General features: G+C 40.3%; 2 protein-coding genes across 2 annotated transcripts; both read left to right on the forward strand.

Annotated features, from left to right (window-relative positions):
• The first annotated feature begins 862 nt into the window (after positions 1-862).
• LOC121783449 (ankyrin repeat domain-containing protein 13C-A-like) lies at positions 863-3,393 on the forward strand. The gene is made up of 2 exons (XM_042181518.1): positions 863-2,295; positions 2,894-3,393. Exons 1-2 carry the CDS (start codon positions 928-930, stop codon positions 3,185-3,187), a joined length of 1,662 nt encoding a protein of 553 aa, XP_042037452.1. The 5' UTR covers positions 863-927; the 3' UTR covers positions 3,188-3,393.
• An 8,589-nt stretch (positions 3,394-11,982) lies between these two features.
• Positions 11,983-14,344, forward strand: LOC121784084 (ankyrin repeat domain-containing protein 13B-like). The gene is made up of 3 exons (XM_042182263.1): positions 11,983-12,524; positions 13,231-13,864; positions 14,081-14,344. The coding sequence occupies exons 1-3, from the start codon at positions 11,983-11,985 to the stop codon at positions 14,342-14,344; spliced, it is 1,440 nt and encodes a 479-aa protein (XP_042038197.1).
• The last annotated feature ends 12,499 nt before the right edge of the window (positions 14,345-26,843 follow it).

Below are 26,843 nucleotides of genomic sequence, written 5' to 3' on the forward strand. Positions count from 1 at the left end.
GATTGGTTCGTGCCAACCTCCGGATCTTCGGAGATTGACAAGAACGCTTTGAACAATTGCTCCATCTCCCCCGGAGTGTACGCGGTGCGGACACCGCGAGTAGGAAGAGGAGGAGTTTGAGAGGGGCCGCTCCCTCCCGCTCTAGGCACGGATGGCTTGGGTGTCCACCCGTATTGCCCTTCAGGGGCATCTTGGTCGTCGATCGGGTAAGGCCGGTAGCCACCCGGAACTTGCGAACCTTGGGTTTGAGGAGGAGCCGAATATTCCGTTTCCGGATTAGGAAATGGTTGTGAACCGAACCAATCGGGGTTCCAACCGTGGGAGCCGGAGGGGTGATCGCCGTGGCCGGACTTTGTTTTGTTGTAAGAGTAAGAGTGAAAGAAAGCTTGAGAATTGAGAATGGAAATGAGAGAATTTAGATTAGAATTGTGTAGTGTGGTGTGAATTTTTTGGTGTGGAAGTGAGGGTATTTATAGATGAAAATGTGTATTTTTTGGAAAAAAAATCTGAAAAATAAATTAAAAGTGGGTAGAAAACGGATATAATTTTTTGGGAAGTGGGAAGTTATTTATTTTTTTATCGAATTTTTTAATTAAAATCCGATTTTTTTAAAAAAAATTTTTTAATTGCCAACGGCTATGTCGTTGGTCAATGGGAGGCTGTCACGTACGCTGCTCGCTGGCACGGACGTGCTCGATGCATCGAACAGCGCCGCGCCAGCGGCAAGAGCGCAGCGATGCCATTCCGCTGACACGGTCGGACGGACGCCATCCTGCTCACCGCTGCGGATGCTCTAACAGCTCTCGCAATAAATATTCCCCCCTCCTTCATAACTGCATCACCAATTTGCTGCATTCATAACTTCAACTCCACCAGTAATAGCGGTGCCGTTTCAAGCAAAGCAAACTAAACTGCCCATTTCTCACAATGTCCAAATCCTCGGCCGTCGTACGGCCACAAGACTACGCCGACAGCCCCGCCCACTACGCCGTGGCCACAGGTGATCACGCCGCCCTCATCAACCTCATTTCCCCCTTGCCCAAACTCTCCGATCCCTCCCGCATCCACACCGAATCCGACTCCCTAGCCGAGGACCGCCTCGCCGACCGCATCTCCGCCGCCCTCGACCGCCGCGACAACCGCCTCCGGGAGACCCCGCTCCACCTTGCCGTCCGCCTCAACGACGTCGCCGCCGCCCACGCCCTCGCCGCCGCCGGAGCCGACATCTCCCTCCAGAATGCCGCCGGGTGGAACCCCCTCCAGGAGGCGCTCCTCCGCCGCTGCCCGGCGATCGTCCCCGTCCTCGTCCAGCGCCACCACCTCACCGCCTGGTCCAAGTGGCGTCGCCGCCTCCCCCGCCTCGTCGCCGCGCTCCGCCGCATGCGCGATTTCTACATGGAGATCTCCTTCCACTTCGACAGCTCCGTCGTGCCGTTCGTCGGAAAAATCGCCCCCTCCGACACCTATAAGATCTGGAAGCGCGACGGCAACCTACGCGCCGACACCTCACTCGCCGGCTACGACGGCCTCAAAATCCAGCGCGTCAATCAGAGCTTCCTCTTCCTAAACGACGACGTTTCTGCGCCGCAAGGCTCGCTCATCACCCTCAATCACGATAAGAAATTGATCTCGAACGTCTTCGAGAACGCCGGAAATCCTCTCTCCGACGCCGAGATCTCCAACTTCTGCAATCAAACCAGCGTCTACCGCCCCGGAATAGACGTCACCAGAGCCGAATTGATCGGCCGCACCAACTGGCGGCGGCAGGAGAAAACCGAATCCGTCGGAGAATGGAAAGCTAGGGTTTACGAAATGCACAATGTGCACCTAACATTCCGATCTCGCAAAATCGCCGCCGCTGCAGCCGAAAACAGAGGCGATCCTCTCCCACAAACGTGTATTTTACCTCTGGAGATCGACGAGGCTTCCGACGACGGTTTCATCGTGGCGGAGAATCCGAGATTCAGCGTGTCCGGCGATTACCAGCGGCGGCACAGTAGCTTCGTCGGGGATGATAGGGAATTCGTGTCGGTGTCTCGGAAGAGTGTGGACATATTCCCTGGTGTTTCGAGGAGGAGAGCGTGCACGGCGGACAGGCTGGTGGCGCCGCCGAGGACGAAGGAGAAGGAGTTCGCGAAGAGCCTGCGGCCGACGGTGTGGCTGACGGAACAGTTCCCCTTGAAAACAGAGGAGGTGCTGCCGTTACTCGACATTTTGTCAAATAAGATTAAGACCGTTAGAAGAATGCGAGAGCTCTTAACCACGACGTTACCGCCGTCTACATTTCCGGTTAAGGTAACTATAACAAGTAGTATTTCCTCTTTTTCATTAATTTAGTACTCCCGCACTACTAGCACGTATTTCCTTTTTGGGCGTCCCAAGTTACTTGCACTCTTTCCATTTTTAGTAAAAATTTTCACCTATAGCCGTCATTTTTGACTTTCCTATACACTCATTCCTTAATCTCCGTGCCGAAAAGGAAATGAGCGAGTAGCTCGGGACGGAGGGAGTAGTATTTTATTTCTAACTCATATGAGACAGATTGTTATACTATTATCGATTGCTTTTGGCCTACTATGTTTTGATTCTCTAATCATTAGATTTAGGAAGTACTAAGATTTAATCATATCGGACATTTTCATATTTTACTTACACTATTTGAATGTGTCATCTGTGGGTCCATATCCAATTGAACTGACAGTATTTAATATTGTCACATGGATTATATGATTCATAGTACAAGCTGGAAAGTGTAATCTTAACATATAGTTAATGATATTTGAACTGAACTCTGTAGATTTTGGTAAGTATGACAGAGAGAAAGAAATCAATGTAGTATATTTATTACTAGTATTAATTTAATGAGATAAATTTGAACTACTTGTTTGATCAGGTTGCGATACCGGTGATTCCAACGGTGAGAGTAGTGATAACATTCACAAAGTTTATGGAGCTACAGCCAATTGAACATTTCTACACTCCTCTGTCTAGTCCAACTCAACTTCTAGATGAGACTACTTGTGGCGGTGGTGAAAGCAGCGTTCACTTGCCGCCTCGGCCATCAAAAGGCGGCAGTGGCGAGCAGGCGGCCGAGGATCCATTCGTCATTCCAAGTGGGTACCGTTGGAGTAGTTCGGAAGACAAGAATAGGAAAATGAAGAAGTCTAAATCTACAGCCACAAGATGATGATACTTTTAATGGCTAATAATTTGCAGATTATAGTTTTAATTTGTACATATATATGTTTCTATATATTTAATGCATAAGTGCCGAAAGTGTAATTGTTGGAATTGTACTACTTTTTGGTCATCCAATTTGAAGGTGTAAAACATTTAAATCGAAGTAATAGTAGGTGATGTAGGGACTCTCTATCTACACTTTTTTGAATGGAATCGAAGCATATTTGTTAGTATAAAATAAACGGTTGTCATATTAATAAGTTGCAATTTTCGTATATAGCAGCCTTTTACCCAGCATTTTTATGATGATATTGGTAGGGGATAAAGCAGCAGCCTTTTACCCAGCATTTTATAAACCTATGAAGGAGCTAAGTGATAAATTTGATTTGGATTCTTTAAACTTTGTATGATAGTCTGGATTGATTTCGACCAAATTAAACTTGAGTAGTTAACTAACATATTCTTGAGCTAGTTTGAAGTGATTGAACAATTCTTGGTACCATTTCACATCTATCAAGTTATTGGAGTATTACTTTGTTTCTTTGATGTTATATTGAAAATAATTAACAAAAGAAACCAAAAATTAGCATCGTCGATGGATCATTGACAGAAAACATAATCGGAATATAGCAGATTTAGTGAAACATTGCAAACAAATAAATGTAATACTGTAGTAGTTCTTTTTTACTTTTAGTTCATTTACATAACCGATCCCCATGCAACAACAAAAACTTATTCAATCAATATAAAATAAATAATAGTAATAATAAAAGTTATTAACCTAAGTCTAATTTTAGAACATTAACTAACAGAAAACTTGTCTTTCAATCCTCTCATCCAATAAAATTCATTTTATTAAAAGTACTTTGAATATTTGAAGCACAAAGTTGTGGGAAGATTTGTCCCCCAAATAGCTGCAGCGTTGTCAAAGGAGAGATGTTGAAAGGAAAAGGGAAAGGCTAATCAGTTGTTTTAAACGCACATCAACAAAGTTGAGAACAAAATCTTTCTTTTGGAATCAATAAAAGGACAGAACATAAAATCTTAGTATCTTAGTACAAATAAGTTCTTTAGCTCTCACTCCTATGGAACACTATAATTCATATGAGGCCTTTTATTTAGGTACTACCACCACATTGTCCTTTTAATATGTGAACAGAAAGAGTATGAAATTAAAAATTACTCCAACTGTGTAAAAATGAAAATACACATATAAATACATGTAAATTATGTGATATAGATATATATATTGAAAATATAGATATAAAATAAATTTTAAGTACTAATAATAACAAATGATACACATTTTTAAAAATAAACAACATTAAAAAATATGAAAAAGAAAAGAAATGAAAAATGATTCAAATTGTGGCCCACGACTTGCAACCCCCAAAAATATGAGTGCACCGCACACATTCAAGAAGTGCGCACAAGGGTGCACGTGCGTAGAACACTGCTTCGGGACGGGATTGCCGTGGGGCCCACTCGGTCGTGATAAATGGGATTGTAAAATTGATGCCCCCACCAAAAATTTTCTCCCAATTCAAACATAGTTGGTGGCCTGACATGGTTATATTAAGTTTGATTTATACTCTCTCTGTCCCACTAAAAATGAAACGTTTTCCTTTTTTGGTTGTCTCATTAATAATGAAATGTTTCCTAAAATAGAAATAACTCTATCTCTACTTTTTCATCTCTCTTACTTTACTCTGTCTTCATTAACTCACAAAACAACACTACATAAAATCCCGTGCCGATTCCCAAATGTTTCATTTTAAGTGGGACGCAGAGAGTATTATTTGAATTGATGTTATTTATGCAAAAATATACTATTCCCTCCGTCCCAAGGTAGTTGAGTCGTATTCATTTTTAGTTTTTCCCAATGTAGTTGAATCATTTTCTTTTTAGGTATCTCTTACTTTACTCTCTCTTCATCTCTCTTCATCTCTCTTACTTTATTCCTCTCTTACTTTACTCTCTTTACTTTAACTTTTAACAAATCAATTTCTTAAATCTCGTGTCCAAAAGAAATGCTCCAACTAACTTGGGACGACGGGTGTACTAATTTTACATCGAATTGTAAATTCAATAGGAGTACGATAATGGGATCTTGGAAATTTTATACTAGCCTTTTAAAAAAGAAATGTAAATAAAATTTATTCACCTGTTCCTAAAAGTTTGTCACATTTTGCTATTGTAATCCGTCCATAAAGTTTTCACTTTTATCATTTTGGCAGCAGATCTCACATTCTGCTAATTCTCATTCACATTTTATTTTAAAACTAGTACTCCTTTTGTTCCTTTGTAGTAGATACGTTTCATTTTCAGTACTCGTTTTGGAAAAATGATACTCTATCTGTCCCAAAAAATAGACTATTTTGTAAATGACATGAGTTTTAATGTGCAATTGGTAAAGTAAAATAGAGGTAGGAAAAAGTAAGAGATAGAAGGGGAAAAGATAGTCGAAAGAGTGTTAGTGGGTTGTGGGGTCCACATTAAAAATGATGCGTATGATTATTGTTTATTAAAAACTTTCCATATTTAAACATATCCAATTTGGGGGACGACCGAAAAATAGTAAAACTAGTCTATATTTTGGAGACGGATGGATGTAATAAACAGTTGCAATAGAGTAAAAGTAAAATAATAGAGAAAATAATGTAGAAAATACTCTTCTCTATATTATTCTTTCCTAAATTAGAAAACAAGATAATCATGAAAATTTGAAAACTGATCAATGCACAGTTATTTGGAAATAAAAACATAAAAATTAATACTAGTAATATACATTATCTACATAATATCACATCACCCAAATGGTATTAATAATATATGCGATGATAATCGTAACATGTACCAAACATGGTTAATTAGATAGCACAAAATAAATCTACTACAACAACCACAATAATACATGTAGATTGGTTGAAAAACAACACACACTAGCAACAACATGAGAATTTAAGTAGTAGTAGTAATTAAACAGGACATAAGAAATACTACTAAACTCTTGTATCACTCTATTATAAGAGTGATGTTAGGAACCCTTGTATCACTCGATTATAAGAGTGATGTTAGGATTGCCCGCCGTCAAAGTAGTAGCAAGTGCTAAAACATGCTCGCGCTCATCTTGTTTAGTGTCATGCTGCACGATCACAGTGCTGGTCCAATGCGGATGGCATCCCACGAGGGCTTCAACGCCCTTAATCTATTCATAGGTGCACACTCCAATGGTATCGTTCTGTGAGGCAACACGGGCATGCTCAGCTAGAGCATGTTCAGCAGCAGCTAGTTGGCTCATGTTCTCTCTACTTTGTGCTTCGGCCTTGATCCAGTGGAATGACATTGTGGTCATTGAGTACGTCGTCTCTTTTATCCATGGAAGGTCGAGAGTGAGAGTGAGAGTGAAGAAGGAGGTATGTGAGTTAAATAGAAAGGTGCAGATGTTATAATTACAGCGGCCGAGGTGAAGATGTTATAGCCTCAGCCACCATCTCCACTCAATCTCCCTATAAAGCTAAAAAAATCCCTAAAATTTTCCCCTTTATTTTCACCGTCATGGCATCCTCCTCCTCCACACACTAAAACTTATAAAAAAGTGTAAAACCAACTTCGATTGATCAACAATGGATTCAAACACAAAATGAAATCAAGAATAACACATGCGATATACGGGGTTGGACCAATTGTGTCCACTTCCACCAGAGAACTCGAGCTAATATACGTGGAAATTCGTGCTTCCACCATTTAGATTCAATAAATACTTTAGCAACACCAAAGTCACCTAGTTCGTATAGATCGGGTCCACATTAAAAATGATGTGTATGATTATCAAGAATAGCACACACGATATACGTGGTTCAGCCAATTGTGCACACTTCCACCGGAGAACTCAAGTTAATATTATGGATATTGATCCGAGAATTACAAAGAGAGATACCCCTCCATCCCACACTAATTGGCACTACTTTCCTTTTTCGTATGTCACTAATTAATTGACACCCTTACTTTTTACTATTTTTGGTAATGAAACTTACATTTCACTCACATTTTATTATAAAATTAATATATAAAAGTAGGACTCACATTCCAATAACTTTTTTCACCCTCTTTGCACTACATTTCTTAAAACTCATATCAAATCAAACAGTGTCAATTAATGGGGGACGGTGACAGTATAAAAGCACACAAAACCCATCTCCATTGATTAAAGCGCATAAAACCCATATAAAGACCAAAAAAACAAACAAACGAGAACAATGATGAATCTACAAAGCACATAAAACCCATCTCCACTAATCAAAGCACATAAAACCCATCCTCCTCCAATCCTCCCCATCCTCACACTAAAACTCATCTAAAGACAAAAAAAAAACATCAAAACGAGAACACTGATCTAAGCTCATTAAGACACACACATTAAACACAAAAAATCCATTCAAACACAATGGCCTCCGCCACCATATCCAATCCACCGCCGCCGCCACACCCTCCACCTCCTCAACCGCCGCCACCGCCTCCTCCTCCACCACCAACATGACATCCCCTCATCCATGTATGAGAACCAGATTCCACGTATGTGGAACTTTTTAATCACTACTAGTTCTGAACGCTTTAATATTCTCTTATAAGCCGACGAGCATTGGAGCGATAGCTGCATCAGTGTTAGGGTTTAGTCGGAACTGTATATCGCACCGAAAATGCTTTGCCTTAGACCGTACCGAAATATCGGTATTTCATACCGTTACCGTATTGAAAGTTTAGGTATACCGAATTCTGATATACCTAACTTTCGGTATGAGTGATATCACTATCGTTACCGTATCAATATTTTCGGTATATTGTACTGAATTTTGATTTCCCTACTTCGGTACACTATACCATTATGCCAACCGTTCCGTATAACTTTATACCAAAAATATATAAATGATTTATAACATATTAATGGATATATTTATTATTTTAATACCATATTAAATTATATTATAATTTAATCTATATATACGATATATACCGTTAATTTTATTGATTTCGATACATATTTTAGACTATCGGTATACACCGGTAGTATTTACATTAATATTCATTTTCGTTAATATTCGTTATATTTGGTAATATATACATGTAATATTCGTATGTATCAGTAATATTCTTTATACCGGTAATATTTTTGGTATACCATGGTATACTTCGGTATACGAAAATTCATATTTAAGTGACATCTCAATCCCCAAAGTAGAAGATTATAACAATTTCTTACTATTTCTAATTCTTCGCTGAAATATGCTTCCCCTTTTCGCTCTCAACCGACATGAGGGATCACTTCGACAAGTTATAGGCTCCAACTACTTGAAACTCTATGGACAAGTCAAGATTCTACAATTTTGATTGGATACCATTTTCGACCAATCCAATAGAAACAACGATTTTTTCTCTTTCTTTCCTTACGGTCTGTCCCAACATGTCTTCCCCCAATTCTCTCCATTTTTGGAGTAGATTATTTTGGATTTGAATTTGGAATAAATAATTAGAGTAAAATTACTTTTTAGTGTGAATCATACTTAAAAATAAATTAAACTTTGGTGTAATTGATTGGAGGAAGCACATTTTATTAAAGTTGATACAATATTAGTAGTACTATATTGTAAAAGCTTCTTTTTTAAGTGATGAGACGTCATGTTATTTTAAGCTGAGTACTTAATTTTTATTTTTGTTTTGGAAGTGCAAATTAATTATATTATTATTTTTAAAAAATGATTAACTAATCCTACTCTTTTTTCAAATCATACTCTCTCTGTCCTTAAAAAATAGACAAATTTTGCCGTTTTGGTCCGTCCACCAAAATTGGAATACTTTTTAGACATGGAAAGTGAAAGTCTTAAACATTTAAATACTATTAATGATGTGGAATCCACTAACACTACTTATCTATTATTTTTTCCTCATTTCTCTTACTTTACCAATTTTACACGAAAACCCTTAATATAGATAACACGATGTTGTCATGTAATGACAAAATCTGTGCTTCCACCATTCATATTCAATAAATACTTTAGCAACAACAAAGTCACCTGGTTCGTATAGATCGGGCCAGTATATAATATAATAGCTTTGTACTTTTCAAACATAATCTCGAGATTTACACTTTCGAAAAGGAATTCATAGTCTGGAAAACTTTTGCGATGATCATAGTGAACACTATTTTTTCCGTGTGATGAGACCTAGTGTCCATGTATGTGGAACTTTTCAATCCCTACTAGTTATGTATGCTTTAATTGAAGCTAAAACTGCCTCAGATTAGGTGCAATACACTTCGTGAAATGATTTGTCCCAAACATGTATTGTTTGAGTTGGAGAGTTGGATCCATTCTCATGAATTAGAAAACAAGATCATTGTGAAAAAAATTAGAAAACTGATCAATGCATTTAAAGAAACACACATAGAATATCAAAAATTCATTCAAAAACCATGGCCTCTGCAACCATCTCCACTCCATCTCCCCATAAAGATAAAAAAAGGAAAGAAAAAAAAAACAATTTCCTAAATGGCCAAAAATAGCATGGACTCCATTGCCTCTTCAGCCACCCATGGCCTCCGCCACCATCTCCACTCCATCTCTCCATAAAGATAAAAAAGGAAAGAAAAAAAAAAGAATTCCTAAATGGCCAAAAAAATCATGGACTCCATTGCCTCTGCAGCCACCGCCATGGACTTTGCCTCCGCACAGCCTCCACCGCCATCTCATCCACCTCCTCGAGCGCCGCCACCGCCATGACATCCTTCTCCTCCGCCACCCACCTCCTCCACACACACTAAGACCCAGAAAGAAAAAATATGAAAACTTACGTTCTGCTCTAGATGAGGGTGTCTTTCCTAAACACTCTTCACCGCCATGACATCCTCCTCCTCCACACACTAAAACTCAGAAAAAAGTGTAAAACCAACTTTGATTAATCAACAATGGATTCAAACGCAAAATGAAATCAAGAATAGCACACGCGATATACGTGGTACGGCCAATTGTGCCCACTTCCACCGGAGAACTCGAGCTAATATTATTGATAATGATCCGAGCATTACAAAGAGAGATACGTCCTTCATGCCTCATTAATTGACACCACTTTTCTTTTGTGTCCGTCCTCAATTAATTGACACTCTTACTTTTTACGACTTTTGGTAATTGACTCTATATTCCACTAACTCATTCCAGACACATTTTATTATAAAATTAATATATAAAAGTAGGACTCACATTTCACTAACTTTTTCTACCAACTTTCCACTACAGTTATAAAAACTCATACCAAGTCAAACAGTGCCGATTAATGGGGATGAAGGCAGAATAAGCTAGACAATCATGCGCACCATATCACATCTAAACAGTCGATCATCTCTAAAATGCGATAGAAACATCAACTAACCAACAAGATATTGAGCATTAAACACGCAGCTTCTTCCCGATCACAAAGATCACTTCCTAGTCCCTCTTCTTGACTTAATCTAGCTGCTTTCACGTCCCTCTCTCAATGTGTGTATAAGTATTCTGTTGTGCAACTGAATGACAACAGTAGTGAGCTTATATACTTGCTCATAACTGCATGCATCCTGGGGAAAATCGCATGCACTTAGGATCACTTGCACCCATCTTCACTTAACAAACTTAACTGCCACCTGTGTCGATGATGTCAAAGGGAACCACAAAGGGACAAGGCGGGGGCTTTGCCGCCACCAGACCCCAGCCCCCCTTTATACGGCCCGGAGCGAGCCCTGCGCTCCAATTCTCCAACTCCAACCATGCCGCCACACCATTTTTCTCTGAAATAGAAATTTGAATTAAGAAGGAAAAGAAGACAAAAATTAAGGCTTATTAGTTTTGGGCCTTTAGTTATTTTGTTGGATTGCTTTTTTTTTGGGCCTTTTAACATTATTAACCAATGGTGCTCTTGATATAAAAGTCTAATAGATATAACCCAACTCACCTCATCTCCAATCATGGGTTGAACGAGTTGAGGGTGATTAAGATTATCCTACTCCAATTATTCCCACCATTCTCTCTCTACAAATATACGAGTGAATATGAGAGTGGGAAATATCCAAATGCACAGGCAGTTTATTCATCAATCTCGGGCACTCTATTATGTGGATTTCTTTTACATAACAATGAATTTGAGATCAACTCCAATTGGTTTCCCCATAAGAGCAAAGTTGAGAGATTATCACAATTAGGAGTGAGTCCATCTATTATTGTCATCATCATGTCATTCACTTTTGTTATTGTGCATTCACTCCTAATAAAAAGTAGTTTAGTACTCCCTCCGTCCCATGCTACTCGCACTTTTCATTTTAGGCCGTAAATTTGGGATTGTTTTTTTTTGTAATTAAAAAAGAATTTTAGGTGTAATGAGACATCACTTAATAAAAGAGCTTTTAACTTAAACTAACATATTAATTAAATGCATTAATTCTAACTTAAATTATAAATAGTGTAAGGACTTTGTGACGAGCCGAAAAGCAAACGTGCGAGTAGCACGGGACGGAGGGAGTACTACGTAAAAGTAATGGAATATTCTGCCTCTCATAGCCATAATATGTAATCCTTGACATGGTATATATATCATTCTATTTTGTGCAATTTCTATAGTTTCATCGGTGGTCCCTTTTTAATATGCTACGGTCAAAATCTAACTTATCCGCCTCTTGTATTTTGGATCCAAGAAAATCGTAACAAACTTTTTCTGTCCAATTTCCTTTCTTCTCTCATTTCTCTTACCCACTGCACAATAGAAAAAAAAATCATCAAAATGTCTAAGTCATCAACCAAGCCCCCTACATTCGTGACCGCCCCCGTGGAGCCACAAGACTACGCCAACAGTCCGGCCCATTACGCCGTGGCCACCCGAGACCACGCCGCCCTCACCAAAATCGTCTCCACCCTTCCCAAGCTCTCCGACGCCAACACCATCAACACCGAGGCCGAATCCATAGCCGAGGAGCACCTCGCGGAGAAAATCTCGGCCGTCCTCGACCGCCGCGACAACCCCCTCAAGGAGTCGCCCCTCCACATCGCTGTCCGCCTCAACGATGTCGAATCCGCCCGCATCATGGCCGCCGCAGGGGCCAACATCTACCTCCAAAACTCCGTCGGGTGGCATGCCCTCCAGGAGGCCCTCCTCCGCCGCTGCAAGGAGATCGTGCCCATCCTCGTCTACCACGGCCACCTTAACAACTGGTCCAAGTGGCGCCGCCGCCTGCCGCGCCTTGTCGCCGCCCTACGCCGCATGCGGGACTTCTACATGGAGATATCCTTTCACTTCGAGAGCTCCATCATACCCTTCATCGACAGGTAGAGTTACCTCCGTCCCTTAAAAACACTAACAAGTACTTTCATTTTGGTTCGTCGCTTAAAAGTATACAATTTTAATTAAGGAAACTTCTACACATTATTTTTATTTAGAGATACTGATTTTTAAAAATAAAAACATTGGGTAAATTATACTACCTCCGTCCCTGAAAATTTGTCTCATTTTTCCATTTTCGTCCGTCCCCCAAAATTTGTCTCATTTCACTTTTTACCATTTTTGGTAGTGGATCCATATTCCACTAACTCATTCATACTCACATTTTATTATAAAACTAATATATAAAAGTAGGACCCACAATTCATTAACTTTTTCAACTAACTTTTCATTACATTTCTTAAAACCCGTGTCGGGTCAAAGTGAGACAATTTTTTGGGGATGGAGGTAGTAGTATTTTCTACCGATTTTAAAATTGGTCTTAAAAATCATCTGAAATTGTGCAATTTTCCCAACCTTAACCAAATGGAGTAGAATTTTTTTCGACAGATTTTGATAGCCGTGAAGTACATGTGGCTTAGTTTGAATTCTATAAAAAAATGATGTCAACTCAGGGTCCCAATTCTTAAATTCGATATTGAATAATATGGGCAGAATATGATAAAAATATGCCTCGTAAACATGCCGGTTTGAAAGAATCATGCCTTTGCAAAACAAAATTTGTAGTACACAATATAATTAATTCTGATGCAGGGTGGCGCCCTCTGACACGTACAAGATCTGGAAGCGCGCCGGGAACCTCCGCGCTGACACGACCCTGGCCGGGTTCGACGGCCTGAACTTCAAGCGGCGCAACCACAGTTTCTTGTTCATCAACGACGTGGACCGGCCGGACGTGCCCCAAGGGTCCCTCTTGGTGGTGAAGCACGACAAGAAGCAAGTCCACGTGGCGGAATACCAGAGGATGGGGACGCCGCTGACGGAGGCGCAGATCGCCAAGGACTGCAACCCCAAGAGCGTCACACGGCCGGGCGTCGACGTGTCGAAAGCTGAGCTCGTCAGCTGCAAGAACTGGAGGCGCCAGGACAGGACCGAGCACGTCGGGAAGTGGAAGTCAAGGGTCTACGAGATGCGCAACGTCGTGCTCACCTTCCGCGAGTGCAAGCTGCCGGCGGTGGAAGCGCTGCCCTCGACTGAGCCGCAGAAGGCCACAGAGGCGGCGTTTAAGAAGAATCTGAGACCTATGCTTTGGCTAACGGAGAAGTTCCCGTTGGAGACAGATGAGCTCCACCGCTTGTTGGATATTCTGTCAAAGAAGCTCACCGCCGTTAAACGGATGAGGGAGGTGCTCAAAACCACCTTCCCACCTAGAACTTTTCCGGTCAAGGTGAGTAATTCCATACATCCACATGTAAAATATACTAATACAAATATTTATTTATAAATTAATGTAACGAAACAACTGAAATCACTATAAATTTTACTGACCTAGCAGAATCAAAAAAAATTATATCTAAACCATATGAATTTGTATTAATTTTGTGCCTCAATTTTCAGACTAGATTTGCATTTGAGAGTGATTTTCATTATTTTGTTGAATCAGGTATCGATACCCGTGGTTCCAACAGTAAGAGTGGTAATAACATTTACAAAATTTGTGGAGCTACTATCGGAGGAAGATGATTTCCACACTCCGCCTTCAAGTCCAGGGCGTGAAGAAGAGAGCAGTGCCACGTTCTCATCGCCACCGTCGAAGACCGACATGGATCCGTTTGAGATTCCGAGTGGGTATACTTGGATCCGACATGATTCTAATTCTAAAAAGACTAGGAAAGTTGAGAGCTCTACGTCAAAGAAGAAAAAATGATCGCCAAATTCTAGTGCTTAATGTGTATAGTGTTTTCAACATAAATTGCTAAATTTTAATCACTTGGATCATTCTATTACTCCATCAATAATATTACCGTCCAATACATATGCATATCAATGGTTTTGAATGAAATAGCATATCTGTTAAGGATTTACTCCCTAACCGAGATCAATTCCTCCGTGAAGTCGCGGGAACGCTTGCCCGTCGATCAAGCACGACAAGAATTAGGGTTTGTGATTGAAGAAAATAAAAGTAGCGTGAAAAATATTATATTCGTATGGAATGAAATAAAATACACGCCTATTTATACTAGGACCCTGGGGTTGATTCGACCTACTATCCGGGAAAGAATCAACGAAGAAAACCCGGAAAGGAGCTTATAAATCACTCGACGCAAAAATAATAAAAATAACGTATTAAATCCTAAAATACTAAAGTCATTAAACATAAATAAAATAATTAAAATAACTAAGCTTCTCTAAGTGTCTCCGCGTCAATGTTTGACAAACTCGCCGAAGTGTTCCGGCTGGCTTCTCCGACTACGCGAACGGTCCTTGGCGATGGTTCTCTCCGGCTCCTTGTCGCCTTGATCTCGCGTGTCGACGTCCAACACTTCCCCATGCACAGCACTTGTCGTCTCCTTCAGCCTAGCCGAGGGTTGTATCGTAACAACTCCCCCCTCCTTAGCAGTGTCCTTGTCCTCAAGGCGCAGCTCCGGAAAATGCCTGCGCACGAAGTCAATCGGCTCAAGTCGGCAGCTCACCTCCATCTTCACCCCATTCAAGCAGTAACTCCTCCACCGTCGTTCCTTCATGCCACACCGTCCGCCGATCTAACACTCTCGAGGGTCGAGCAACTGGCCGCCCATGCGCAAACCAGGACGGTAACACCTCTATTCCGCAGTCTTCACCGGCAACGAATGGCTTTAGTAAGCTCACATGAAACACGTCGTGCACCCTACTTCCTTCTGGCAGCTTCAGACGATATGTCACCTGACCTATTCGTTCCAACACCTCAAACGGACCATAGAATCGTCTAGTCAGCTTCGTGGAAAACGGTCGTGTGACCGAATGCTGCATGTAAAACTGTAGTTTCAATAGCACTATTTCGCCCACCTCGAATTCCATGTCACGGCGATGCTTATTAACACTTGCTCTCATCCGTTGTTGTGCTCGCTCCAAGTTCTTTCTGAGCTTCACAATAAGCTCCCCACGCTGTCTTATCAAATCCGCCTCATCTGGCGGCGTCATTGCCGACGGTGACGCCGCAATTAAAGACGGTGGCTCAGCCCTCGTGATGGAAGCAGTTCAACGCCAATTCCGCCCAAGGCAGGAAATTAACCCATTTAGATGGCCTGTCCGCCACAAACGACCTAGGGTAATGTTGCAATCCACGGTTCTGAACCTCCGTTTGCCCATCCGACTGCGGGTGATAGGCGGTCGAGAAATGAAGCTTCGTGCCACTTAAGCGCAACAGATCCTCCCACACCGCATTCAAGAAAACCGGGTCCCTATCCGACACCAACGTCTTCGGAAACCCGTGATGCTTGACCACTGTATCAATGAACACTGTCGCCACCTTCAACGCATTGTAATTCCGAGGTAACAGCGCAAAGTGGGCATACTTAGTCAGGCGATCCACCGCCACCAAAATCGCAGTATAGCCCATCGATTATGGAAGACTAATGATAAAGTCCATAGAAACATCCTCTCAAACTTGTGAAGGAATTGGTAGGGGCTGCAGCAACCCTGCCGGTTTCAGTGTAGAGTAATTGGTTGTTTGACAGTCAAAGCAGGAATCAACGAACTTTTTCACATCCTTTTGCATCCCCTTCCAATAAAACATCGATGCCAAACGCTTAAATGTTTGGTCGACGCCCGGGTGACCCGCTGATGGGGTAGCGTGATACTCGTGGAGCAGTATTCCCTTCACCGCCAAATCCTTGCTCACATACACGCGGCGCTTGTAGTAAAGCAATCCATCCACAAAAGTGACTTCCGGTGCGCCCCCCGACTCCAATTCTGACCGGAGCGCAATCAAGTCAGCCTTACTGGCGGCCTCCTCCCGCAAGGTGATCAGGATATCTGGGATCGGCCGGGCTACAGTAGAGAGCAAACGGGTTCCCTCATCCGGATCATCCATACTGTCGGGTTTGTATACAAATTTGTGGTCATGTCAAATACTCCCTTCGTCCCAGCTCAAGTGATTGATTTCTTTTTGGCTGTTCTTTTGCGAAAATGATAATAATTAGTTAAAGTGAACAGAAAGTAAAGAAAGAGAGAGAATAATACTCATTCAGTCCCATTAGAAATGAAACGTTTTCCTTTTTGGTCTGTCCCATTAAAAATGAAACGTTTCTAAAAATGATAACAATATTTTCTCTACTTTTTTTTCTCTTACTTTACTCTCTCTTCATTAACTCACAAAGCAACACTACATAAAATCCCGTTTCGAAAAGCAAATGTTGCATATCTAATGGGACGGAGGGAGTATAAAAGATAGTTGTATCTACATTATTCTCTTATTTTATTTTCTCTCAATTTTAACTATTTATTATTATTTTATCCAAACACGTGCCGAAAAATAGGTAATCCCTTGAAATGGGACGGATGAAGTATAGAGTATGATCTAAATCACGTTACTACCTCCGTCCCTGAAAGTTTATCCCATTTTGCTATTTCCGTCCGTCCCCCAAAGCTTGTTCCATTTCACTTTTTACTATTTTTTGGTAGTGGACCTCATATTCCACTAACTCATTCCTACTCATATTTTATTATAAAACTAATATATAAAAGTAGGGTCCACAATCCACTAACTTTTTAAACTCAATTTCCATTACATTTCTTAAAACCCGTACCGGATCAAAGTGGGACAATATTTGGGGACGGAGCTAGTATTAGATTTGTAGGGATCAGATCACTTAGGTTCACTAATTACCGGGACCTCTTTTTATAAGGCAATGTCTGAGATGGCTAGTCTCAGAAGTACGAGCCAAGTTACAACATCAAATATTACAAACAAGAACCAAACAGAGAATACAAGTATTTACAGAGAACCCTAATCTATTACAAGATTATAACCACTTGCAATAGCACCGGACTTCTCACCGCAATTCACCTGCACACTCACCAAACTTGTTAGTACTAACGGAACAGATCCTAAATGGATCTAAGCAAGAATACACTGTAAACAATGAAACTTGGAACACCAAGTACTGAGGATGGCTCAGGTCGCAACCACGACTTCACAAGGGCCAAAGACCTCCTCCGTCTTATCCAACAAGCCTCAAGGGAGCACCGTGGTCAGAACCTAACCCCGAGCTAGGGTTACCCGATTACTACCACACAAAGCCACCCAACACAGCCAATCACTCAGAATCACAACCACACGGTCTCAAGAACCCTCAGAACTCACGGATCTAAGAAAAACCACCGGATAACTTCCCAGAAACAACAAGAAGACGAACTCAACCGTTCGAACTCACACAATCTCTAGATCAACTCAGAGGTTGGGAGATACCACTCGATCCTCACTATAAAACAGAGAAAGGAGTCATCGGAGAAGAAAATCGGCCAGAGTTTCGGTGAGAGAGAGAGAGAGATTTCTAAAGAGAAGCTGGAGCAAGAGCTCGAAGAGAGAGAGAGAGAGAGTTGAGATTAGAATAAGAGAGTGAAGAGTCAAAGAGTCACAAATAGACTCAAGAGAAACACACCTCAAATCCAACGACTCAGCGCGAAGATCCGAGTGAGGGTGACACGAGGCAGCCATCGGGGTAACTCTTCATTAAGTAATGGGCCAAGTCAAGATGGACTCATTACACCGAGAATGGGCTATCAGTTAAAACGGCCCAGCCGAAATAATCTCAGGCCCAAATGGTTAGTCCATAATTCCACATACTCCACCTTGGACTACCTTTGGTAAACGGAGGAGAGCCTTGGTCATCGTGTTGCTTCATCACAGCCTACAAGATAGGATCAAGACACCAAAGAGACAAAGCTCATTAGTCAAGAACTAACCAGGTTGCCTAACAAGACACCAAAGAGACAAAGCTCATTAGTCAAGTAGGTCTTTATCTTGCCTTAAGACTTCAATAGACCAAGGTCTAGAGGTCAACAAGGTCTTCCCCCGGGACATGCACATGCACATGCTAACCACAATCAAAATGCAATCTTTTAATGCAAGTAAGAAGTTTATCAGTAGGCAAACACTTTGTTCCCATATCAGCAGGGTTCTTATCAGTATGCACTTTATGCAACATAATTTCTTGTTTTTCAACCACATCTCTAATGAAATGGAACCTAACATCTATATGCTTAGTTCTATCATGGAAAACATGATTTTTGCATAATTGAATAGCAGACTGACTATCAGAATATAGAGCAGGAACAGACTTTAAGAATTTAATTTCAGAAAGAACTCCCTTTAACCAGATTGCTTCCTTCATAGCCTCTGTGATGGCTATATATTCTGACTATGTAGTGGAGAGGGCTACTATGTGCTGCAATTGAGACTTCCAACTTATACAGGAACCACAAACAGTAAACATATACGAAGTGGTGGACTTTCTCTTGTCCCTGTCATTAGCATAATTGGAATCAACAAAACCACATAAATTTATACCATCAGCACTCTTTGAAAAACACAGACCACACTTAGAAGTATGTTTCAGATATCTCAAGAGCCATTTCAAGGCTTCCCAGTGCACAGGTCCACGGTTTGACATGTATCTACTCAAGCAAGAGACAGCATAAGCAATATCTGGCCTAGTACTGACCATTAAGTACATCACAAAGCCTATAGGCACAGAAGCAGTTTTAGCAGCAGACATTTTAAACTTATGCAGGATTTTATGCACATATGATTCTTGATGAAGCACAAGTACATAATCCTTTCTGTTCCTATGGATATTAATACCCAAGATCTTTTGTGCATCACCAAGATCCTTCATATCAAAGTCATCACATAAAGCAGTTTGCACAGACTTGATGGATTTGAGGCAGGGTCCCATTATCAGCATATCATCAACATATAGCAATAAGAACACAGGAACCTTATCAAGATTTTTCACATACAGACAATCATCAAAAGTACTTCTAACAAACCCAAGCTTATGCATGCATGAATTAAACTTGATATTCCATTGTCTGGGAGATTGCTTCAAACCATAAAAGGCTTTCTTCAACAGGCAAACATGATTGGGATACTTAGGATCTACAAATCCCTCAGGCTGTTTCATATAGATAGGCTTATCTAAATCACCATGCAGGAAAGCAGTTTTTACATCCATTTGTTTAAGTTCCCGGTCAAAGTGAGCACACAAAGCAAACATAAGTCTAACAGTAGTAAATTTAACCACAGGAGCAAATATTTCAGTATAATCTACCCCCTCTTGTTGAGTAAACCCTTTGGCCACAAGTCAGGCTTTATACCTAAGTCCTTCTACCTCATTCTTTATTTTATACAACCATCAGCAGTCAACAACAAAGGCACCAGCAGGTAAGGGAACAAGTAACCAGGTACAATTAATTTTCAAGGATAACATCTCATCTTCCATGACTTTTTGCCATTCATGCCAAAACTTAGATTTAAGAGCCTGTTTAAAAGACTGAGGCTCATCACCATCAGATTCATGCACATTAAAAGCTAAAGTTATCAAGTTGACTAAACCAGAATACCTATTAGGTTCAACAATGTGCCTCCTGACTCTATCTCTAGCCAGGAGGTAATCACTCAAGTCTGGACCAGGGTTAACAACTTGATCATCAAGTAAAACAGGTTCAGGCTCAGGTTCAGGTTCAGGTTCAGGTTCAGGGTTAGGGTCAGGGGTGATAGGATTTGGAATCCAAAATTGCTCCACCTCACTTGGAGTATCCTCAGATACCTCCACCTCAGTGAGATTATCAGTGGACTCCACCTCACTAGGAGTCTCATTGTCCACACTTAGAGAAGTGGGATCAGGGGCAGGTCTAAGACAGGGAAATTCATCTTCATTGAAGATGTCATCTCTGCTTATAATGACCCTGAAACCAGGCTCACTTCTATTCCAAATCCTATAACCCTTGACACCCTCAGGGTATCCAAGAAATACACTTTTCTTGGATCTGGGTTCTAACTTGTCAGTTTTGGTGAACAAAGGCACTACAGCCAAACACCCTTAGATGAGACAAAGAAATTTTCTTACCAGTGAAAACAGACTCAGGACACTTTCCCTTTAGGGGAACTGAGGGAGACCTATTTACAAGGTAGGCTGAGGTCAGTAGGGCTTCACCCCAGAATTTTTTGGACAGGCCACTCTTTGACAAGAGACATCTAACTTTCTCTAGGAGGGTTCTGTTCATTCTTTCAGCAACTCCATTTTGCTGAGGGGTATAGGGGGTAGTCTTGTGTCTCTTAATACAAAACTGAGAACACATGGAGTTCATTTGGAAATTACAAAACTCAAGACCATTGTCTGTCCTAATCACTTTAATAGACTTTCCAGTTTGATTTTCAATGAAATTTTTCCATGCAAAAAACTTTTGACTGACCTAGACTTATTTTTCATTAAAAAACACTAAACTTTTCTAGAAAAATCATCAATTATGGACAGAAAATAGACTGACCCTGAATGAGTTGAAACAGAGGCTGGACCCCACACATCCATATGCAGGTATTCTATCACACTGTGACTGATATTTTCAGTAACAGGTGTAGGGAAAGACACCCTATGTTGTTTGCCCAAGACACAAGTGTCACAAAATGGAAGGTTATTTTGAAAATCATTTTCAGAAAGCAACTCATTTTTCTTCAAAATATTTAGACCTTTTTCACTCATATGACCAAGTCTATTATGCCACAACATGGCTTTATTAACCCTAGCCAGGCTTGAGACATTATTCACACAGGCCAAAGGTTGAGCAGAACACACATAGAGATTGCACCTTTTTACAGCTTTAAATAAGCACATAGCACCCTTACAGATCTTCATGACTCCCTGCCCCCACTTACCCTCTAGCCCATCAAGCTCTAAGCAGGTACAGAAAAGCAAATTGTAACACAGATCAGGCACATATCTCACATTGTTCAAGTTTAGCACATAGCCATTACTGAATTTTAAACACACAGTATCAATGCCAAGAATTTGACACTTCTTGTCATTTGCCATAGAAACAAAAGTGTTTTCCACAGGTTTAAAATCAGAAAACACAGATTTGAAAGGAGATATGTGATAAGTGCATCTAGAATCAATCAGCCACTCATTTTCAGTAAAAGAGCAACCCATGGAAGAATTTACAGACAGAATATCATGAGTCATGAAGCAAACTCCTTCAGGGTCATTATTCTTAGCTAGGTTAGCAATAGGATCCAGACTATTATTACCATGTTTCTGCTTCTTAGGGTTAGGACACTCTTTCTTGTAATGACCTACCTCTCCACAGTTGAAACACTTTCTATTAGCATTAGGATTCCTACTGTTAGACCTAGATCTTCCCTTTCCTTTCTTCTGTCCCTGACCATTGGATTTATTGTTGTCATTTCCCCCTCTGGTTTGAGACCTGCCCCTAACATTAAGGGCTTTAGACTGAGCAGATTTAAAGGCATTGTGTTCCTTAATTTCAATTTCCTTAGATTTTAAAGAACTGATGATCAGGTCCAGAGGAGCACTATCCCTACCATACTTTATAGCAGCGTTAACATCATTATAAGAGTCAGGGATAGCATTCATCAAAGCAATACTAGTATATTCATCAATAGTTTTATCACCAGATCTTTTGATATCCTGAACAAGTTTCTAGAAAATATCAATGTTGTCATCAATGTCCTTGGAAAGATCCAGTTTAAATTTGAAAAGTTTTTCAAGCAAACACATTCTGGAGGACATTGAAGTTTCAATATACAGAGTATCAAGTTTTTGCCAAAGCTCAGAAGCAGATTCAATAGATCCAACTTTTCTAATCACAGAATCAGAAAGATTTAAAGTAATAGTTGATCTGGCCAATTCATTCATCTCATCAACTTTATCAGCAGGTTTAGTACCAGGAAGAGTTCCCTCAACTGTCTTGAAAACTTTTTGTTGAATTAAGATACATTTTATTTTCTGTTTCCAGATAACAAAATTATTTTTTCCATTAAATGGTACAATACCTACTGGTTGTGTCATCTTTAAGAAAAAATTTACACATATAACAGTTCCAGCAATACAGAAAACACAGCACAAAACCCTACTGTCACTGAAGGTGGACTTGAACACACAACACTTTGAGAGTCCACTTAAAACAGATATGTAGGGATTTCTCATGAGAGAACACAGATGCACGGTAAGCACAACACAGATCTCACACACACAGGAAAGCAAGCTCCCAAAAAAAAATAGTTCAAAGTGATTCCAGACACCACACAAAAATGGTCACAACTGAGTTCCTCCCTATCTGTCACGTGTAGCCCGGCAAGAGGATTTCCTAGTTCGCAATCACCCAGTGTATGGGGGCGCAGGGGGTCACTCAAGGCGGTTACCAGTACAGGGTGGATAGGTAATTCACTCAAGACACAGAAATAGGCTCTGGAATACACACTTTGAAACAAGACAAAGGAGAAAGCAATCACAGAGCAGTCAACGGAAGCGAGTTAAGCAGAATTGCATCAAGAAAACATATCACAAGACAAGAGCACATATTCCTAGACCACGACCAGTGGTAACTACCAGAAACAACTGCCCAATCCTAGACTAGAAAGCTGTAAAAAAGTTTTAAGGTGTTAGCCAATTTACCAGAGCGGATACCCTTCGCTAAGGAGTAACCGTCTTACCTCTGGGCCTATACCGGAGGCCACGCTTTACTCTGACGAGCCCGACTCCTTAGTTTTAGGGACCCGACGTGCCCAAGTGATCCCCCCATGGCTCTGATACCACTGTAGGGATCAGATCACTTAGGTTCACTAATTACCGGGACTTCTTTTTATAAGGCAATGTCTGAGATGGCTAGTCTCAGAAGTACGAGCCAAGTTACAACACCAAATATTACAAACAAGAACCAAACAGAGAATACAAGAATTTACAGAGAACCCTAATTTATTACAGATTATAACCACTTGCAATAGCACCGGACTTCTCACCGCAATTCACCTGCACACTCACCAAACTTGTTAGTACTAACGGAACAGATCCTAAATGGATCTAAGCAAGAATACACTGTAAACAATGAAACTTGGAACACCAAGTACAGAGGATGGCTCAGGTCGCAACCACGACTTCACAAGGGCCAAAGACCTCCTCCGTCTTATCCAACAAGCCTCAAGGGAGCACCATGGACAGAACCTAACCCCGAGCTAAGGTTACCCGATTACTACCACACAAAGCCACCCAACACAGCCAATCACTCAGAATCACAACCACACGGTCTCAAGAACCCTCAGAACTCACGGATCTAAGAAAAACCACCGGATAACTTCCCAGAAACAACAAGAAGACGAACTCAACCGTTCGAACTCACACAATCTCCAGATCAACTCAGAGGTTGAGAGATACCACTCGATCCTCACTACAAAACAGAGAAAGGAGTCATCGGAGAAGAAAATCGGCTAGAGTTTCGGTGTGAGAGAGAGATTTCTAGAGAGAAGCTGGAGCAAGAGCTCGAAGAGAGAGAGAGAGAGTTGAAATTAGAATAAGAGAGTGAAGAGTCAAAGAGTCACAAATAGACTCAAGAGAAACGCATCTCAAATCCAACGGCTCAGCGCCAAGATCCGAGTGAGGGTGACACGTGGCAGCCTTCGGGGTAACTCTTCATTAAGTAATGGGTCAAGTCAAGATGAACTCATTACATCGAGAATGGGCTATCGGTTAAAACGACCCAGCCAAAATAATCTCAGGCTCAAATGGTTAGTCCATAATTCCACAGGATTTCAATGCAAATAAAAGTTACCTAAAAAGTGTACTTGATTGATGGATGTAGGTACGTAAATTATGATACTGATCAGTAGCACATGCAGCTAAATTACTGTGTATTAAAACTTTGTACAATGTACATTGTCCTATTACGTATCAAATTATATCGGTCTTTGGAAAAAATATACTCCACCTTTCAGCTAGATTTACTGAGTTTTTTTATTGTAAGTGAGTATAATTGAAAATTGATATGATACAGTAATAATTTATTTTAGGAGAACAATAAATAATTGTACAAGTAGTGGGTTATGGAGGTGTGATCCGTTGCTACATTTCTTAAGTTGCTAACTCTGTTAACTCATCAATGCATTGTATTAAAATGTCAACACAATGATACTGAAATGTCAACATAAAATTAATTGATATTTTAATACACTGTGTTGACATTTATATTAAAAATGTCAACACTATCACATTAAAATGTCAATACAAATTTGTGTTGACATGTTAATGTGATTATGTTGATACAATGCGTTGATGAATTAGGAGAACAATAAATAATTGTACAAGTAGTGGGTTATGGAGGTGTGATCCGTTGCTACATTTCTTAAGTTGCTAACTCTGCTAACTCATCAATGCATTGTATTAAAAATGTCAACACAATGATACTGAAATGTCAACATAAAATTAGTTGATATTTTAATACACTGTGTTGACATTTATATTAAAATTGTCAACACTATCACATTAAAATGTCAACACAAATTTGTGTTGAAATTTTAATGTGATTATGTTGATACACGAATTATCAAGTCAGTAATTTTAAAAAGTTTACCGTATGTATTAAATAATTTGATAAATTAACCTTGCTATGCATTAATTTGTTGTGAAATAACCCTTGCGTGATGCGACAACATTAAATAATAAAGATGTATATAAAATATTAATTATAATAAACAACACTCTCCACAACCATTAAAATTTAATTGTGATTCAGAATCTAATTTTATAAGTATCACGAAGTTCTCACTTAACATATAGACAAAAGGGTGGCCTTGTGTCTGTGTGCAAGCAAATTGAGTTGGCATGGGCTAACCCGATTGACCTTCTATCTCTAATCAGAATACTATATATTATTATAAAAAAAGGTGAATCATAATTAAATGGATGTACCGTGTGTCCGTATAAATTTTCTCAAAAATAACATAGGTATATGAGTTACTGACAAATGTCCGCACCCTTGTTTTAGTCCTCTTCAAAAAGAGACACTTGAATACAAAAGTTTAAAACTTCAATTGTTATTAACTAAAATGACTAACAAGAGTGGACCAATAGTCCAAAAATAAGAGTTATAAAAAGCAAAATAGTAGTAGTACCAAATAAGTCATCAAACTCTATAAAAGCATCACGCATCACCATCAATCACTTCTATGACTCAATTATATACACTAAATGTAACTTTTCCTTTAATACAAAAATTTTCGCCTAATCTAAAATTTGTTCCACTAGAAATACCCGATGACATGCAATGGGCAGAGAGTGCATAACTTTTGGGAGATACTTGCCTTCATATACAACAATAATAATAATAATAATAAAAAATTAAAAACTAAGTTGGGAATGAGAGTGCAATTGAGGCCACATCGCAAGCATTATCACAATATACAGAAATTCTTGCCTGAGTTGAGCCAGTTAGGATGATATTCCCAGCAAAGCTCATCGTGTGTTGTTCGAAACCACTAATAAACTCCTAGTTTTATAGGTTTGATTGGTTATTGAATGTGCATAATCTCAAGTTTTATCAATTCAAATCCTTAATTTCCGATTAATTGCATTTTCTATACTCTATAGCGTGAATAATTTTGTATGGGCCACATGAAAAACGATCCGAGCAACCCATCTAGTCAAGGCATTGGGCTTACGAAGGCCCAGCCCCAAAAAATCAGCCGAGTCAAAAAGCTGACGTCAGCAAGTCGCAACCACCATTTTCCCGCCTAGTATTTAAACCCCATGCCTCTCTCTCCCGCTCTTCCCAACCCAATCCTTCATTTCACTGCTCTCTCTCTCTAGGGTTTCGAGCTTGACGTTCCTCTCTCTAAACCAACGCCATGAAAACGAGGACTGGAAGCTGCGCCACAACGTCCAACACGCTGACCCCATCATTTTACACGTATCTGAAGCCAGCTGCCCTTGCTTCATTGAGATACTCCAAAATCTCCGCTAGATCCAGAGAAAACGGAGCGCGAGCTCTTCGTGCTCTGTCTCAACTCGATTTGAGCTCGCAATCGGCGATTCCGCCGCTGCATTCCTCGGATTTATCTGGAGAGAGAATTCCGTGTTTCAGTCCGCGGGTTGCGAGGGTTCCGCGATGCCTGCGTCGCAGGAAACAAATTGCTGTGAAGCCGTATTTTTCTCAGGTTTAGTCCGATTTTTCTTCATTTGTTTATTTATTAGCTTTGTTATTGATTTGTCATTTCAGTTTCTGGAGTTAGGTGTGTAATCTATACAAAAAGGAGATGTAGAAACACCCGAGATGAATAAAATGAGTGATTGTTTCGCCTATGTTACTGATTGATTATGCATAAATTTGTTGATCTAGCACTTGGTAGTTACATTGATGATTGGCTAATCACGTTT

This window comes from Salvia splendens, chromosome 21 (assembly GCF_004379255.2).
Source record: "Salvia splendens isolate huo1 chromosome 21, SspV2, whole genome shotgun sequence".
Taxonomy (NCBI): Eukaryota; Viridiplantae; Streptophyta; class Magnoliopsida; order Lamiales; family Lamiaceae; genus Salvia; species Salvia splendens.